Source organism: Narcine bancroftii, chromosome 5 (genome assembly GCF_036971445.1).
Source record: "Narcine bancroftii isolate sNarBan1 chromosome 5, sNarBan1.hap1, whole genome shotgun sequence".
Taxonomy (NCBI): domain Eukaryota; kingdom Metazoa; phylum Chordata; class Chondrichthyes; order Torpediniformes; family Narcinidae; genus Narcine; species Narcine bancroftii.
In genome coordinates this window covers 216,403,960-216,421,938 of record NC_091473.1, presented here as the reverse complement: position 1 = coordinate 216,421,938, position 17,979 = coordinate 216,403,960, and the positions used below count along the sequence as shown (strand labels likewise).

Below are 17,979 nucleotides of genomic sequence, written 5' to 3'. Positions count from 1 at the left end.
ACACATGAGGCTTACTGGCCTATACGTTCCCAAATTATTCTTGAACAATGGTACATCAGCCACTCTCCAGCCCTCTAGGACCTTTCTCATCACTGAGGACGATGCAAAGATCTCCTTCAAGGCCCCAGACAGGGCATATAATCTGGAATTGATCGATCTAGGACTGTGATCAGGGACAGACCCAGACGGACTAATTAGGTACGGACTCAGACAGGGCTTGTGATCTGGAATTGACTGAGTCTGGGATTATGATCAGGGGCAGATCCAGACTGGGACTGATCGAGTATGGACGCAGACAGGGCTTGTAATCTAGAATTGATCGAGTCTAGGATTGTGATCAGGGGCAGATCCAGACAGTGACTGTGATCGAGGACCCAGATGGACTAATCGGGTACGGATTCAGACAGGGCTTGTGATCTGGAATTTATCGAGTCTGGGATTGTGATCAGGGGTGGACCCAGACTGGGACTGGGATTGGGATCGATCCAGAGTGGGACTGTGATTGGGATCGATCCAGAGTGGGACTGTGATTGGGGCCTCAGACAGGGACTGATCGGGTATGGGCCTAGACAGGGCTTGTGATCTGGAATTGACTGAGTCTGGGATTGTGATCAGGGGCAGACCCAGACTGGGACTGTGATCAGGGACCCAGACAGGGACTGTAATTGGAGATGGTCCCAGAATGGGAAAGTGATCAGGGATGTCCTCAGGCTGAGACTGTGATAGGGGACACAGAGTGAATCTGTAACCATGCACATTCTGGGTCACGCATCCACTACACAGACATGAATCAGCTCACAGAACAGGTGTATGATCAGATGGTTAATTCCAATCTGGAGTCAAACCTGTTTCTGAGATGGGAAACAAGGAGTTGGAATGGAAAACAAGTCCCAAGCTGAACACAATCTACCAAGGGAAAGCTGCTGGTTGAGCAGCATCAGTGGGACAAAAGGAATGACTGACTTTTCAAGCCAGAACGCTATTTTGAGGCTGGAAGAGAAGATAAGAGAGCAGAGAGAGGGCACAATGGGAGGGTTGGACTGTGTTAGAATGGTGGACTGGGTGGTAATAGGTAAACAATTACAGAGAGAGAGAGAGAATTGGCAGATGCCAGACGTATAGGAAAGAGGCAAGAAAAACCAAGGTGCCAGGTGGGGGAAGCTGAGTCTCACAGGGAGGGGAGGGGGATTTGTGACAAAGACCGCCTGTGCTGGAATCCGAGAAGAGGTGAGAATGGAGGAAAAAAAGAGACCAGGTGGATCTGAAGCAAGTGGAAGCAAGAGAGCACTGGGGAGATGGGGTTGAAATTAAGAGGAAAGGGGATGAAAACTGGTGTGAGGCTGGATGAAAAAGAGGACTAAACACTGGATGGAATGCGAGAAGAATGGAAGAGGGACAGAAGAAGAGAGAGGACACATTACCGGAAATTTAAAAATTCAATATTCATCCCATTTGGCTGCAGACTATCTAAGGGAAATTTGAGGTGTAGTTTCCCCCTAGTTTCCATTGGGGAGTGGAGACCCAGGACAGACAGGGCAGGGTAAGAATGGAAAAGGGAGGTAAAATGGCAGCAACCAGGACCCCGGGATGGCCAAAGTGAACAGAGTAGAGATCCTCTGTGAAACGGTCTCTGTCTGTGTCTCAATGATGGAGAGGCAGTAAAATATAGGGAAATATGCTCTTTTCTCCTATACAATTTCCACACTTCCTATCTCACTGAATCCACTCCTTCCACCAACAAAACACTAAACTGCTGGTTGTGTACGTACGTTACTGTGTCACTCACTGGGACACGATATCCTGTGGAATGAATACACAGGATATCACTCAGCAAACCACAGCATGAAGATCGAGGAATAAACACCTTGTTGAGCTTTATGGCTTCCAGCTCCATTTGGTGGGTGTGTCCTTCAGCCTGACACTGCCTCAGCCCCATGACTCTGGGACCATGACCCCCAGCTATGAACATTAGCAGTCAGTTGGGTTCAGTAAACAGGGGAATGCACAGGATCTGCTCACAGAAGCTGGAGTGTTCCAGGATCTGATGAAACCCAGGCTCCTCCCTGGCAGTTCACTCACCGTACACCTCCAGTCGGATGCTCAAACTCTTTTCCACTCCTGACTTGCTTGTAACCACCACCTCATAAACATCACTGTCATTTTTCTGTAGATCTCGGATTTCCACATTGAAGTTCCTGGGATGAAGAATGATCCGTTGCTGGTACTTGCTGGGATTGTAGAATTCAACTTTGTTGCCAAAATATTTTGCTATCCTTTGATTGTTATTCTTCTGTTTCCAATGAACCTCAGAAATGTTCTCCATGACTTGGAGCTCAAAATCCAAGATGATCGACATCCCCCGTGTTCCATTCACAGTGGGAGGGGAAGCCGAGGTTCTAGCTAAGGAGACAAGAGAAGGGTGTCAGCCAATGAGCTCAATGACTGGAGGATGAATTGGAGCTGAGAATCACAGAACACAGGAGCAGGCCATGTGGCCCATCACCTGGCTACCGGCTCTGCAAGAGAACCGGCCCACAGCTGCTACAGTGAAGCCACAAGAGGGGAGGGTGGGGACAGTGTGAAGACTGCACCTGACATCCTGGGGAAGGAAGCTGTACCTAGTCATTGAGGGGCGTTTTGGTGGGCAGGCATAGTGAATATGAACCAGTCCAGTGAAAAGGGGTGGGGAAGTGAACACAGGGAGAGAACATCGGGTGACAGTGGAGGAACCAAAGAAGCTTGGAGTCACCCTTTGGAGGGCCCTGATCACGGATCCCAGAATGTGTCCTAAGACACATTTGTGACATAAAACCACTGAACCATAGAATATTACAGCACAGAAACATGAAGCCTTTCTAGTCGGTGCTGAACTATTATTCTGGCTAGTCCCATTGATCTGCACCCAGACCATATCCCTCTATACCGCTCGGATCCGTGTCCAAATTTAAATCTCAAAATCTTGCCTGTGTTTACCAGGGGTGCAGTGCTAATTTTTTAGGTGCAAAAAACAGCAACAAGGAGGTCCCAGTGATGCCCAATGAGGTGCCTGGAGCAGCCCCCTGCGGTGTCGGACCGGTGCTCCTGTGAACTCCTGCAGCACTCCACTCCTGACATTTACCAATGTAGCTAGCAGCTTGTTCCACACTCCCACCACCCTGCAGGGGGAACCCTCACTCATGTTTCTTTCAAATATTTCCCACTTCACCCTTAACCCACGTCCCCTCGGTTATAACTCCCCTAACTTCAGTGGAAAACCTTACTTGCATTTATTCTACCTCTATCAAATCTCCCCTCATTCTCCTATGCTCCAGGGAATCAAGTCCTAACCTATTTAACCTTTCCCTGTAACTCAGTTGTTCAAATCCTGGCATCATCCTTGTAAATCTCCTCTGAACTCTTTCAATGTTACTGATATCTTTCCTGTAGTTAGGTGACCAATACCGCATACAATACTCCAAATTTGTCCTCACCAATGTTTTATACATCCCAATTCCTTCACATTACTAAAGCTCTCTTTACAACCCTATCTAATTGTTATGCTATTTTCAGGGAAATATGTACCCATTTCCAGATCCCTCTCTTCTACCGCACTTCTCAATGCCCTACCGTTTACCGTGTTTGTCCTACTGTGGTTTGTCCTTCTTTCTGAAGTGCAACACCTCACATTTAACTACATTAAATTCCATCTGCCATTTTCTGGCCCATTTTTCCATTTGGTCCAGATCCCTCTGCAAGCTTTGAAGCCTTCCTCACTGTCCACTCCACCTCCAATCTAGTGTCATCAGCAAACTTCCTGATCCAATTTACCACATTATCATCCAGATCATTGATATAGATAACAAACAACAATGGACCCAGCACTGATCCCTAAAGCACAGTACTAGTCACAGGCCTCCAGTCAGAGAAGCAAGCATCCATGACCACACTCTGGCTTCTCCCGTAAAACCATCGTCTAGTCCAATTGGATATCCAACCCCTATACATCTTCAACCCCCATAGTGAAGGCCTCAAAGCCCTTAATTTCTTTCTGGTCAATAGACCCAACCAGTTCCCCCTCCACCACCAAACTACTCCGGCTGGCAGAACTTGTCTTCACCTTCAGTAATTTCTCATTTAACTCATCCAACTTTCTCCAGATCAAAGGGGTAGCCATGGGTACTGGCATGGGCCCCAGCAATGCTGCCTTTTTGTTGGCTATGTGGACCAATCCATGCTACAAGCTGACACAGGCAAAGCCCCTCAACTCTTCCTCCGCTACATCAATGACTACTTTGGTGCTGTCTCATGTACCCATGATGCACTCATTGACTTCATCCACTTTGCTGCCAACTTCCATTCCGACCTCAAATTCTCTTGGTCCATCTTCAGCAACACTCTCCCTTTCCTCGATCTCTCTGTCTCCATCTCAGGAGTCAAACTCTCAACAAACATCTTCTACAAACCCACTAACTCCCACAGCTACCTCCACTACATCTCTTCCCAATCTGTCCCTTAGAAGGATACCATTCCATTCTCTCAATTCCTCCATTTCTGTCTTATTTGCACCCAAGATGAAGACTTCCATAGAAGATCATCAGAGATATCCTCCTTCTTCAATCAATGTGATTTTTCCCTCTACCACCATCAACAGTGTTCACTCACATATACCTTCATTACCTGCACATCTGCCCTGGCTCCCTCTACCCCCATGTGTAACAAGGACAGAATTCCTCACCTACCATCCCTCCAGCCTCTGGATCCAGCACATCCTCCTCTGCCATCTACTACATGATCCCACCACTAGACACATATCCCCCTCTCCTGCCCTCTCAGCCTTCTGCAAGGACCATGACTCCCTTGTCCACTCCTCCCTCCCCACTAATTGCCCCCTTGGGACCTGCCCCTGTGACCACAGGAGATACTCCACTTGCATTCACACCTCCTCCCTCACCACCATTTGGGGCCCCAAACAGTCGTTCCAATTGAAGTAACATTTCACTTGTGAATCTGCAGTGGTGCTCCCATTGTGAATGAAGGCTGTTGAGCACCTCAGCTCTGTCTGCCACAACAGCATACATCTCCCAGTGACCACTCATTTCAATTTCCCACCCCATTCCCTTACTGACCTATCTGTCCATGGGCTTATGCACTACCAGATTGAGACCACTCGCAAATTGGAGGAACACCTCATTTTCTGACTGGGTGCCCTCCAACCGGATGGCATTAATATCGACTTCTCTGGGCTTTCGTTAAACCCACCCTCCCTCACTTCTTCTCCCATCACCTTCCCCCAGCATCGCCTTTCTCTCTTTTCCCTGTCTCTTTTCACACAAACATGATAAATTCTTATCCTTCATCATATCCAATTAACACCTTTTGTCATGACTATCTTCCTTTATAGTCGCTTGGAGAATTTAGAACGTTGTTGTTGTTTCTGACTTGTTAAAATAAATCTGTACTAAAGTTGAGTTGAGTTTTCCGTGTTTTATTAAATCTTATATCAGTTACTACATTATTACCATTGTCATACCCACACTCCTGTTCGGCTCCGAATCATGGGTCCTCTACCGGCATCACCTACGGCTCCTAGAACGCTTCCATTAGCGTTGTCTCCGCTCCATCCTCAAAATTCATTGGAGCGACTTCATCCCTAACATCGAAATACTCAAGATGGCATCGAGTCCACGCTGCTGAAGATCCAGCTGCGCTGGGTGGGTCACGTCTCCAGAATGGAGGACCATCGCCTTCCCAAGATCGTGTTATATGGCGAGCTCTCCACTGGCCACCGTGACAGAGGTGCACCAAAGAAGAGGTACAAGGACTGCCTAAAGAAATCTCTTGGTGCCTGCCACATTGACCACCGCCAGTGGGCTGATCTCGCCTCAAACCGTGCCTCTTGGTGCATCACAGTTCGGCGGGCAGCAACCTCCTTTGAAGAAGACCGCAGAGCCCACCTCACTGACAAAAGACAAAGGAAGAAAAACCCAACACCCAACTCCAACCCACCAATTTTCCCCTGCAACCGCTGCAACCGTGCCTGCCTGTCCCGCATTGGACTTGTCAGCCACAATCGAGCCTGCAGCTGACGTGGACTTTTACCCCCTCCATAAGTCTTCGTCCGCGAAGCCAAGCCAAAGAAGAAGACAAGCCATTAAAATTAAACAATGCTTAAAATGGTCAAATAAAAGTTCTTGGATCATTCCAAGTCTCTCCATCTTTCCAGAATAAAGGAAATCCAAAACTGACCATTTATCTTAAACATGCAGAGGGTGAGACCATGGCTAAGATGACCTTTCTATGGAGACACACAAAGAATGTAAATAACATCTACACAAACTGCTCGCAACTTGCATTTTAATCCTTACAATGCCAGCCCCTAATTATTATATCTAAAAAAAATGATAATTACCATCACAAATAAAAAAAAATAAATATAGTAGATATATTGGTTAAATATTCAAAAGAAAGGGAAAGTCAATTATCAAAGCTTTCTGCTTCTTCTAAGAGTCAGATTTTGGTAATTGGTTGTTCAGAAAGCCAGTTTAGTCTTTATCTGAACTTGACTTACAAGGACCTCTTTTGCCCTGTATGATATCAACCAGGAATTTTGAGGCACTGAATGGTTCGTGATGATCACGAAATCCCCCAGCTGTGAAACTGCTCCTAATCTTAAACCATTTCTGTCGCCTCCTGCAACAGTGGAAGATATTCTTTCACCTAATCCTTTCCAGAACAAATCCGAAATAAATTCTACCTGTCTCCACCTGTAGCTTGCGTATATGACTTTCTTCTGAAACTGCTCTAGTGGTAAAGAAGGTTTACCTTTCAGAAGCAGAAGATGGATCAGGGTTAAGTGCTTCAAGATCATTTGGGTCTGTTGAAGTCTTAGTGATTGTGTGACAGTTGAGGATAGCTTCAACTCGCATAGCACTGTCTGTAGACCCTACAAATTAAGATTTTGTCCATCCAGATTCGGATTAAGAACTTTTTGCACTGATCTAATCAATCTTTCCCATGGTATGACCTAGTAGGGGGAATTGAAGATCTGTATTGGAAAAGGTTGTGGCTGTCATGTGATAGCACTACCCCCTATCTAGTTGGAGGACATACCAGCTGCCAAACAAGGTTTGGTTCCACCCCACCCATGAGTGCACACCTTGCCATTGGCTCCCTGTAAATTACCTGTACTGGATTCTCCAGCCTGCCTGTACTTAACTTAGGCCATTGGCTGTGGTAATTGGATTAACCCTCCTGGCATCAAGCCATTGGTTTCTACTAATGACCTGGGCTAGACCTTCCAGCACTCTAAAGGTGCCACGTGCTATTTGTTCTCCCTCTTTGCCAGCTTGGGACCACCCTGCTTCACTCCAGGCTTAGAAACATGGAAGGGTGCAGAAGAAACTGTTGGTAAGATGTGGGCTGTTATAAAGGTTGGGAGCATTTAATTAGCGTCCCTTGTAGCATAGAGCCGGGCCTGCACTGAGTCGAGGGGTGGTGGGACATCGTAGTGATTTTTCCCTGATCATTGTATGTACCAGTTCATTGTGTCTGGGTGAATTTTGTTCCCACACTAGTTTCCCCATGTTCATTATTAATTGTCCACCATTACTTTCCCATGGCTGCTGTAAGGTAGGGGTGTGTGTGTGTGTGTGTGTGTGTGTGTGTGTGTGTGTGTGTGTGTGTGTGTGTGTGTGTGTGTGTGTGTGTGTGTGTGTGTGTGTGTGTGTGTGTGTGTGTGTGTCTGTGTGTGTGTGTTGTATCTGCTACCATTTCCCACACTTGCCTTCTGTAAATAAAATTCTTCCCAACAAAAGCTGTGTGTCCAGAGTTCTTGCCTTTGAAGCCTACCAAACCTGCTTCCTCACTCATAATTAATTTCTTTCTGAACTAGTTCATCATGGGTTTGAGTCTGATTCCAGTTTACGATTACTTCTCCTCACTCGCACTGAGCTCCCACAACATTAGATCTTCGTTCCTTCACCTGTCCACATCTGACACTAAAGGAGTCTGTGACAAGTGATGATGCTTAAACATGTGAAAATAACAGCACAGCGCTTCACAGCATTCATTGCACACTTCATTTCAAAGGGTCCAAAATAATCAACTCCAACATATGTAAAAAGAGGTTCATCTGGAGTGACTCTGTCCAGAGACAAGTCTGCCATCAGCTGTTGTCCAGAAGTATTTACACACTGACAAACAACACATTCTGTCACAATATTTCTGCTGAACCCAGTGGCACTACAAATCCAATGTTTTTTTCATAGTTTGGATAACACATGGTTGCAACCACCATGATTGATCTCTTCATGAATATGTTGAAGAATTAGATCTGAAATGTGAGAATCTTTGGCCAGTATGACCAGATGTTTCACCTCTTCTGCCATTACCGCCCTACGAAGGCACCCACCAACTCTTCAAATACCATTCTTGAGAGCAGGGTTGAATTTGCAAATGTGGCTTGTCCTTTTGTATTTCATTTCCTTCTTCAGACTTGAAAATTTCATCTGCAAATCTTTTCCTCTGGCAAAAGCAGATTATCTCCATCCCACCATTAATCAATCCTTTAACTGTGAGATGTCCTTTTTCTTGAGATTCAAGATTACCTGTCTCCTTTTTGATGGGTGTTATCTGATTGATATTGCTTCATTGTCTAGTGATGACAATAGCTTCTTTACAGAATCTAGCTAAGACTTGTATCAAAGTGATGGGTACGATAGTACAGATTCTATCACCAATGTGTATATGTACAGCTTGTAGTGTAGGATGACTGTGATTGGCTGAGAGTGTACCCACACCTACTGGCAGGTCTTAAAGGATTGCTCCTAGCCAGACCAGGTCATTCTGGACTGATCGACCTATGTGATATGCTCCAGTCTTTCAGTTAATAAAAGCCTTGGTTTGGATCAACAAGTCTTTGGTTCTTTCGATGTGCTCTACAATGGTCAAATCAGGACCCTGTAAGAGTTAGAATTTAGTGAATCTCCCTAAAAGGTCGCTCCACAATCACACAACACACAAAGTTTTTTTTCTTCTGTGGATGCAAAACTCCATGGTGTGGTAAAATCATTTTTTGCCATCATTATATTCCAGTATATCATCTGGCACTCTGGCTGTAATACCCTTGGATATCATATCAGATGTGCATTTGGTGTAGTCAGAATGAGAGGAAGAATCTTTCTCGAGTCTTCTCTTTAAATACAGTGTACGTTGTTCAATAGCACATCTATTATCAGGCATGTACATTTTCCTTTCCTTTCAAGGAAATGCAATGCAATAATGATCATTAACCAGCTTGACAGATTGTGATACTGATTCTGAGAACTGCTGGTCTTCCTTTAAAGGTACTTGGTCATCCCTGAGGCTCTCAGGAAAGTAATTCTTGAACTGCTGCTCCCACAGCTTATCAAGCTTAACAATCTATATCTTGTTGACACATAGCTGACTAATTTTGAACCTTTTTTCTTTCTCTTTTAATCGTCCAACCAAGCATAGTCTTGACCACATTAAGGTCTATCTCCCACATTTCTTATCATATCTAGTGATTTCAGAGCTTTTGGTACATCTGAAATAATCAGCAATTCATTCTCTTGCATAAACAAACATTTGTCAAATACACCCATGGTTCAATGTCATTTTGATCTGGACAGGCATATTTTCTGAGTGCACACGCTTGGGAGTTCACAAAAACCACTACTATTAAATCCAGCAATCTCTAGGCTAAAAACAGCATTGCTTTCAATGTGTTTAACTTGACCTATAGTTCGCAATAGAATTTTTGTACTTTGAAGATTAAGTTTGTTTACTTGCCCCGTGGTGCAAAATGACGCAGTGCTTCCTGGGCCAAGAAATGCATATGTCCACACTATTGCACGTCCTTTCTTGGTCTTGACCTGCACAGGTACTATCGAAAGTTTGTAGTTATTTTCTCTTGTCGCAGTAAAACCATTTGTCATTACCAAAGCTTCAGTACTGTTTTCAACTGCTTCTTTTCATGCCATTTGTTCTTTTCTGTATTCCTCTTTTCCTGGAAGATATGTAGCATTTTGGGATGCTTTCAACCTCCTCTGTCACAGCTGAGTCGCTTTCTGCAGATTTGGCTGCTGTGTCCTATACACAGACAGCCAAACCATACTCCATTTTCCTTCAAAAAAAGCATTTTTCTCACTATGTGTCTCTTCCAACTGTACACACTTTTCTCAAGCATGCTGATCGTTACAGAATAAAAATTTCTTCACAACATTTAATTTCTTTATCTGCCATTGCCAGAGAGGTGGGAAATGAACTTTTTAAAATATTTTGGTTGAGGATACGATTTGGACTTCTCATCTTTACTTACTGTTTGAGTACCTTTGATATTTCCATACACTGGATCTGTGACAACATCCACTTGCCCTTCAATGAACTCCACCAAATACTTAAAAGTAACCATTTCATCACATTTTTTTTCTGGTATTCAACAACTTGACTTCTCCATAGTGATTTCATCCAGTAGGGTAATTTAATTATAATGATTAGCATATTAGTAGGTACGTTAAGCTTTCAAAGATGGGCGATATCCATCATGGTTGGGTGAACTTAGAGGAGTGAGAAGTGAGATTAGATTGTGAATCAAAGAACTTTTCTGAACTTGTACACATTATATACACGTGCGCTTAGAATTAGAAGGGGATTAAATTAATAGTAATAAGTTTAAGCTTGATCCTGTTTTTATGTTTAAAGAAAATTAAAAAAACTACTTTTGTTTAAGTAACCATTTGTCTTGGTGAATTTCTATTGCTGCTGGGTTTTGGGGTCCTCTGGATTAAATGGATTAAATTCTAATTTTTCAGATAAATGCTTTAGATGTAATAAAGTAATAGGTACTTTTTTTACATTCTACGTGGGAATGTTCAAAACTAAGACCCTTTTGGATAAAATTTGGTTTTATTTTGGAAAGAGTTACAAAAGTTAAGTTTCCTCAATATCTAAATTTTTTTTTCTTGAAAATATTTTTGACACAAAATTGAAATTTAAATTAAATAAATATCAAAAATAATTTATTAATACAGCCCTAGCTGTAGCTAGAAAATGTGTGGCAGTAACTTGGAAGTCAGGTGTGTATTTGAGAATGGGTAGATGGCCAAACTGAAATAGGGAGTTGGATACCACTTGAAAAGGTTACATATAATTTACATAATAAATTTGAAGATTCAGAAATCATATTTTCAAACTGTAGGAATTAGGTTGTAATCACCAACCTCAATCTTCCCACTCCTAAAATTTAGATATGTTTGATTTTATTTGATAGTTTTAATAGTTTTGATTTTACTAAAATAATATCCAGATGTTTTCTTCTTTATTCCTTTTCTATGGGGCTGATTTTTATTTAGGGGAGGGGGGGTTAATATCATTTAAATCACTATGTATTAATGTTTATTATTTGAATGACAATTTATGTATAATTTTTAATGTATATGTGAAAATTTAAATAAAATTTTCCAAAAAAAAATTTGTTAAACACGACTTAATACACAGAAAGCCATGTTGACTATCTCTAATCAGTCCCTGTCTATCCACTCGGTGGATCCCCAGTGAAGTCCAATTGGTCTTTGACAGGGAGACAGGGCCTCTGGTTGGTGTGCCACCAGTGAGGCCCGGTCGGTCGGTCATTCGGTGACAGGTGGTGTTGGGGTCGCTGGAGATGCCAGTGTTGATAGTCAATGTGGAGGGTTTGATGTTGCCAATGTGCACTGATTGGGGACCATTCACAGGGAATTTAAGGATCCAGTTACAGAGAAATAAACAGAGTTCCAGATCCCTGAGCTCAGTTGTTTGTTTTGCTGGTATGATGATTAATGTAGTGGTTAGTGCAATGCTGCTACAGCACTAGAAACTCTGGTTCAAATCCAGCATTGTCTGTAAAGAGTTTGAACTTTCTTCCCATGGGTTTCCTCCAGGTGCTCCAGTTTCCTCCCACCCTTCAAAATGTAGGTCAATTGGGGGGGTAAATAGGTGGCACTGGCTCATGGGCCAGAAGGGTCTGTTACTATGCTGTATGCCTACATTTAAAGTTAATAAATAAATAATCAGATACCAGTCTCTCATCAGTGATGGAGATACTCTTGTGTGCCAGATGATCTAACACAGAGTGGACGACCAGCATGATGTTGTCGGCCGTTGACTTGTTGTGACAATATGTGAACTGAAGAGGGTCCAGGTCCTTCCTAACATGTGTTGATTTTCTCCATAACCAACCTCTCAAAACATCTCATCTTGATGGAGGTAAGTGCCAGGGGTCAATTGTCTTTGAGGCTCATCTTGGGCACCTTTATGAAGGATGAGTTTTTGAGGACAGTGGGTGCTCACTGTAGCGAGAGATTGAGAGTGTTCGCATGAACCCTCCATGAAGATTTTATGGACCCAACCAGGTACACCGTTTGGGCCATCCGCTTTCCAAGGGGTCATCCTCCTAATGATTCTTTTCACATCAGACACTGGGGGGGGGGGGGGGGGTCAAAGGGTCACCAGGGACTGGAAGGGCTCAAGAGGGTGCACCATTGTTTCCTCTTTTGAAGCAAGCATAGAAGGAATAGAGCTATTCCAGAAGAGATGCTTTGAGATTAACGAAACTACCTTAGAACCATAAACCACAGAATGCTACAGCACCGAAACAGGCCCTGCAGACCATCTATATCATGCCAAACTATTATTCTGTCTAATCCCATTGAATTGCACCCAGACCATAGACCTCCATACCTCTCCCATTCAGGTGTTGATCCAAATGTTTTTTAAATTTCAAAATTGAACCTACATTCACCACTTCCACTGGCAGCTTTTCCCATGCTCTCACCTCTCTCTGCATGAGGTTCTCTCCTAATTTTCCCTTTGAACATCTCACCTTTTACCCTTAAATAATGTCCTTGCGTTCGTCTAATCCAACCTCAGTGGAAAAAGCTAGCTGGATTTACTCTATTTATACTCCTCACTATTTTATATTCTTCTGACAAAACTCTCCTCATTCTCCCATGATTCAGGGAATGAAGTCCTCATCTATTTAACCTTTCCCTTTAGCTCAATTCCTCAAGTCCCAGCAACATCATTGTAAATCTTCTTTGCTTTCTTTCAATCTTATCGATATCTACTCTGTAGTTAGGTGACCAAAAGTGCACACAATGCTCCAAATTTGGCCTCACCAATGTCTGAAACAACTCACCATAAAATCCCAACTCCTGTACTTAATACTTTGATTTATGGCCAATGTGCCAATGCTTTCTTTACCACCCTATGCACCTGAGATGCCACTTTCAGGGAATTATGTGTCTGCATGCTCAGATCTCTCTGTTCTACTGCACTCCTTAGTACCTTACCATTTAGCACAGTGGTCCTCAACCTTTTTCTTTCCACTCACATACCACTTTAAGTAATCCCTATGTCATCGGTGCTCTGTGATTAGTAAGGGATTGCTTAAGGTGGGATGTGGGTGGAAGGAAAATGTTTGCAAACCACTGTTTTCTTTGGCTTGGCTTCGCGGATGAAGATTTATGCAGGCTCGTTGGTGACTGTCCGATGCAGGACAGGCAGGCACGGTTGCAGCGGTTGCAAGGGAAAATTGGTTGGTTGGTTGTTGGGTTTTTCCTCCTTTGTCTTTTGTCAGTGAGGTGGGCTCTGCGGTCTTCTTCAAAGGAGGTTGCTGCCCGCCGAACTGTGAGGTGCCAAGATGCACGGTTGGAGGCGATATCAGCCCACTGGCGGTGGTCAATGTGGCAGGCACCAAGAGATTTCTTTAAGCAGTCCTTGTACCTCTCCTCTGTCTCGGTGGCCAGTGGAGAGCTCGCCATAGAACACGATCTTGGGAAGGTGATGGTCCTCCATTCTGGAGACGTGATCCACCCAGTGCAGTTGGGTCTTCAGCAGCATGGATTCGATGCTTGCGGACTCTGCCAGCTCGAGTACTTCGATGATGGTGATGAAGTCATTCCAATGAATGTTGAGGATGGAGTGGAGACAGCGCTGATGGAAGCGTTCTAGGAGCCGTAGATGATGCCAGTAGAGGACCCATGATTCGGAGCCGAACAGGAGCACGGGTATGACAATGGCTCTGTACACACTGATCTTTGCGTGTTTCTTCAGGTGGTTGTTTTTCCAGACTCTTTTGTGTAGTCTTCCAAAGGCGCTATTTGCCTTGGCGAGTCTGTTGTCTATCTCTTTGTCGAAACCACTGTTTTAATCATACCTAATTGACTCATTATATGTTTGGTTTCATAACTCCAAAGGAAATGGGCCAATGGCAATTTTTCTCAAGCAAATTATTTCAGTAACAATTGGGTCTAAAGCAGTGGTTCTTAACCTTCCCTTTCCACCCACATCCCACCTTAAGCAATCCCTTATGACATAGTGATTACTTAAAGTGGTGAGTGGAAAGAAAAAGGTTGAGAACCATTGATTAAGCATGTTAGTCCTACCCTGGTGAGTCCTCCCAAGATGCACTTTCTTGTGTTGCCTCAAAGAATGTGATGGCGTATCAGCCCTGCCACAGTTGCTGCATGTCCGATGGAGATTCTAGCTTCACCTGGAATTGATTTTTGTATTTGTGATGGCCTTCTAGAGATCGCTTCCAGTCTGTCTCTGAATTTCCTGATCTGAAAGCCACATAACTCTTGGCTCATGCGTGGCTTCTGGTTAGGGTGCACTTGGATAAGTCTTCAGAGGAACATACTAATACATGCATTTTCCCATCAAGTCACCAGCAACCATGGCGTATTCATTCAGGTCCACCAGCAAGCCCTTTAACATGGCCCTGTGCACTGATTCCAGCCAGTCACAGCAGTCTGTGCTGTCTTCCTGACCAGTGCAGCACTCTGTTTGAGTGCTGTGGGAAGGAGCACAGCTTCACAAAGGGGTGGGTGTTGAGCTGAGTGGTAAGCATTCTTGATGGTGGTGTAGAAGAGGTTGAGAGTGTTCAAAACCATGCAGAAGGGCTCCTGGTCATTCAAGAGGGTTTTAAGCTAACCTGATTGAAGTTCCCAGCAATGACTGAGTAGGCATTGGGATATACCGTAAGGTGTTTTTTAAAAATATTTTTTCCCATAAATGTACATATCAAATTTTTTCATTTTCAAGATATATATATATTACTTTTTCTTATAAAACAAAACACAAAAACCACTTCCAGTCCAATCCTTCACAGTCTAAATCCGAACACTGTCAGGCCTTACAGTTGGGTTTCAAAAAAAGTCTTCATTAGGAGGTCACTAATATTTTTATAATAGTAGCACCTTTTTTTTATAAGATATAGGCCCCTCATAAGGTATTTGTTGACCATAGTGTTTATTTCCTCTCTTGCTCACTTAATATGTGCCTGTGGAATGATGTACAGTGGACTCCCTCAGGAGGTAGAAGGGTCAATGAGGAACAGCCAGAATCACCATACCCAGGGTTCATGAGGGATGAGGCATGAAGCAGATGGGTCTGAATATCCAGAGCCCAGTGGAGGTCAGAAGCCACCTGTCAGGGTGCAATAAGCTGGTCCTCAAAGTAAAGGTGGTTGGTCAAACACTACACTGAATCAAGAGGTGGCAGGAAGTGGTTAAGACTCTGAACTGTTTGGGTGAACAAGCTCATGAAACCAAAAATAATAATGAACTCCAGATATAAAGAGAGAAATGGAGGGAGGGAAGTGTGTGTGAGAGGGAAAGAAGTGTGTGTGAGAGGGAAAGAGAGAGAGAAAATGAGAGAGGGAGGGAAGGGCTGAGTGAAGTGTGAGAGTAAGGAGTAAAACACAAAAATCTGCAGACTCCATGGTCGAAATAAAAACACAAGAGCTGGAGAAACTCAGCAGGTCAAATAGTGTCCTTTATGTAGCAAAGATAAATATACATAACTGATGATTCGGGCTTGAGCTGTTAAAGTGATGGCATGGTACTGTGAGAGTAAGTAGTGTGACAGATTATGATGTGTTTGTATTGTATATAGATATGTTTTTTGGGAGATAAATTGGGGCAGGTTTTTTAGTGTAGGTCACATAAACTCTTTAAAACAGATCTTATTTAAAATACTGGAGCTCTGCTCATGCTGGACAGGCTGGAGGCAGGAGCCTTTGCAAAAGCTTTGGAGAATGCACTTCACTAATGGATTGTTGTTTAAAAAAGACAACAGATGAAAGAACTCTCGGAGCTGCAGGATCTAAGAGGGTCATGTGGTTTTGCAAGCAGAGAGTCAAACAGACTTTCTCTCAGAGAGAGAGAGAGAGAGAGAGAGAGAGAGAGAGAGAGAGAGATCGAGAGAGAGATCAGTCCTGCAGTTTTACAGTCAGCAGCAGCAGCTGGGACTGGAACAGGACAAGCTGGCAAACTTGTGGAAAATCCCATGTGGAAGACAGGTTGTGAGTGCTTAGTTCAGCCTGGTCAAAGCCCTTGTGGTTCATTCAAGAAGAGAGGACTGGCTCTCTAATGTTTCACTTGGAATAAGAAAAACCAAAAGGAACTCTGTGGTGACCTGAAAGAAAGAGGTTATCATCTGGAAAACCCTGATGGGGCAAGTTTCTTCAGCAAGACACTGAAGTGGCTGTTCGGAAGGAATCAGTTTGTGTCCAGCCAGCAAGAAATCTCTTTCTGAAAACCAACAAGAACCTTCCTGAGCAGTAACCATTTACCTTTCAAGCACCAAAGCCTGGTGAACTTCATAAATGTTAAATTCTGTACACAGTATAAGAATTGCCTGCAACCAGTAAACTTGGAGGAATGAGAAGTAAGGTTGGACTGTGAATCAAATAACTTTTCTAAACTTGCACACTCGTTACATATACGTGCACTTAGAATTAGAAGGGGGTTAAGTTAGGTAGTTAAGTAATAGTAATAAGTTAAAGTGCGATTTTGTTTTAATGTTTAAAGATAATTAAAAGCAACTTTTGTTTAAGTAACCATTTGTCTTGGTGAATTTCTATTGCTGCTGGGTTTTGGGGTCCTGTGGGCTCGTAATGGTAGGGAGATTCAGAGAGAATGAGAGGGAGGAATAAAGGGAAGAACAAATCCAAAGGAGGATTGATTAATGGCAATTTCCAGGAAGCAGCAAAGAAAGTGTTAGAAAGGGGGGCAGAAACTGGAACATAGAGAGAAAGTGTGTGTGTGTGTGTGTGTGTGTGTGTGTGTGTGTGTGTGTGTGTGTGTGTGTGTGTGTGTGTGTGTGTGTGTGTGTGTGTGTGTGTGTGTGTGTGTGTGTGTGTGTGTGTGTGTGTGTGTGTGTATAAGAGACAGAGATTAAGCTAGAGTGAATGAAATCAAGAGAATGTAAGAAGGATTGAGAATGATAGAGTGGGAACGGGTGAGAGATGAGAACTTCCTTTCTCTGGGATTCAGCTGTAAGTGTGTAGGCTAGTAGAGAGCTAGGGATTGATGACAACAGTCAGAAATGTATTTGCTGGAACAACCTCACATGCATCTATAACCAGAGGTGATTATTAAAATCTGACTTACCCTCACAGATGGCAATTAGTGAAGCACAGAACAAGTAGAGTAACCTCGTCAAGTGGAACTCCCACATTTTGAAACTGTACTTCAGTGCCCTGGGGTGTAAAGGAAGTCTGAAAAGTAGAGGAACTGATACCATCTCAGATCTGCCTATGATTGGAAGCATAAACATATTGTACTGAGTTCCTCTCTCTCTCTCTTTCTCTCTCTCTCTCACTCTCTCTCTCTCTCTCTCTCTTTCTCTCTCTCTCTCGCTCTCTCTCTCTCTCTCTCACTTTCCTTTTCTTTCTCTTTCTCTTTCTCTCTCTCTCTCACTTTCCTTTTCTTTCTTTCTCTCTCTCTCTCTCTCTCTCTCTCTCTCTCTCTCTCTCTCTCTCTCTCTCTCTCTCTCTCCTTTTCTCTCTTTCTCCCCCTCTCTCTCTCAGCCTCACTTGGTTTCTCTTTATGTTTACCATGAGACTCTCCCTTCCCCAATTTCCTTGGTCTCTGCCATATCTGCTTCCATGACAAAGCTTTCCGTTTCAGGACATCTATCAATGCAGCCCTCACCCGC

General features: G+C 43.6%; 1 protein-coding gene across 3 annotated transcripts in view; it reads right to left on the bottom strand.

Annotated features, from left to right (window-relative positions):
* Positions 1 to 17,580, bottom strand: part of LOC138762912 (CD48 antigen-like) — a 28,186-nt gene extending 10,606 nt beyond the window's left edge. For 2 of the 3 annotated variants that reach the window (XM_069936421.1, XM_069936422.1), the window contains exons 1-2: positions 17,433 to 17,580; positions 2,080 to 2,400 (exon numbers count right to left, since the gene is read on the bottom strand). In XM_069936421.1, the coding sequence (XP_069792522.1) occupies positions 2,080 to 2,400; positions 17,433 to 17,565 (454 nt within the window). In that variant the 5' untranslated portion in view covers positions 17,566 to 17,580. The remainder of the gene's footprint in view (positions 1 to 2,079; positions 2,401 to 17,432) is intronic. The other variant, XM_069936423.1, reaches the window with a different exon arrangement.
* Positions 17,581 to 17,979: the final 399 nt, after the last annotated feature.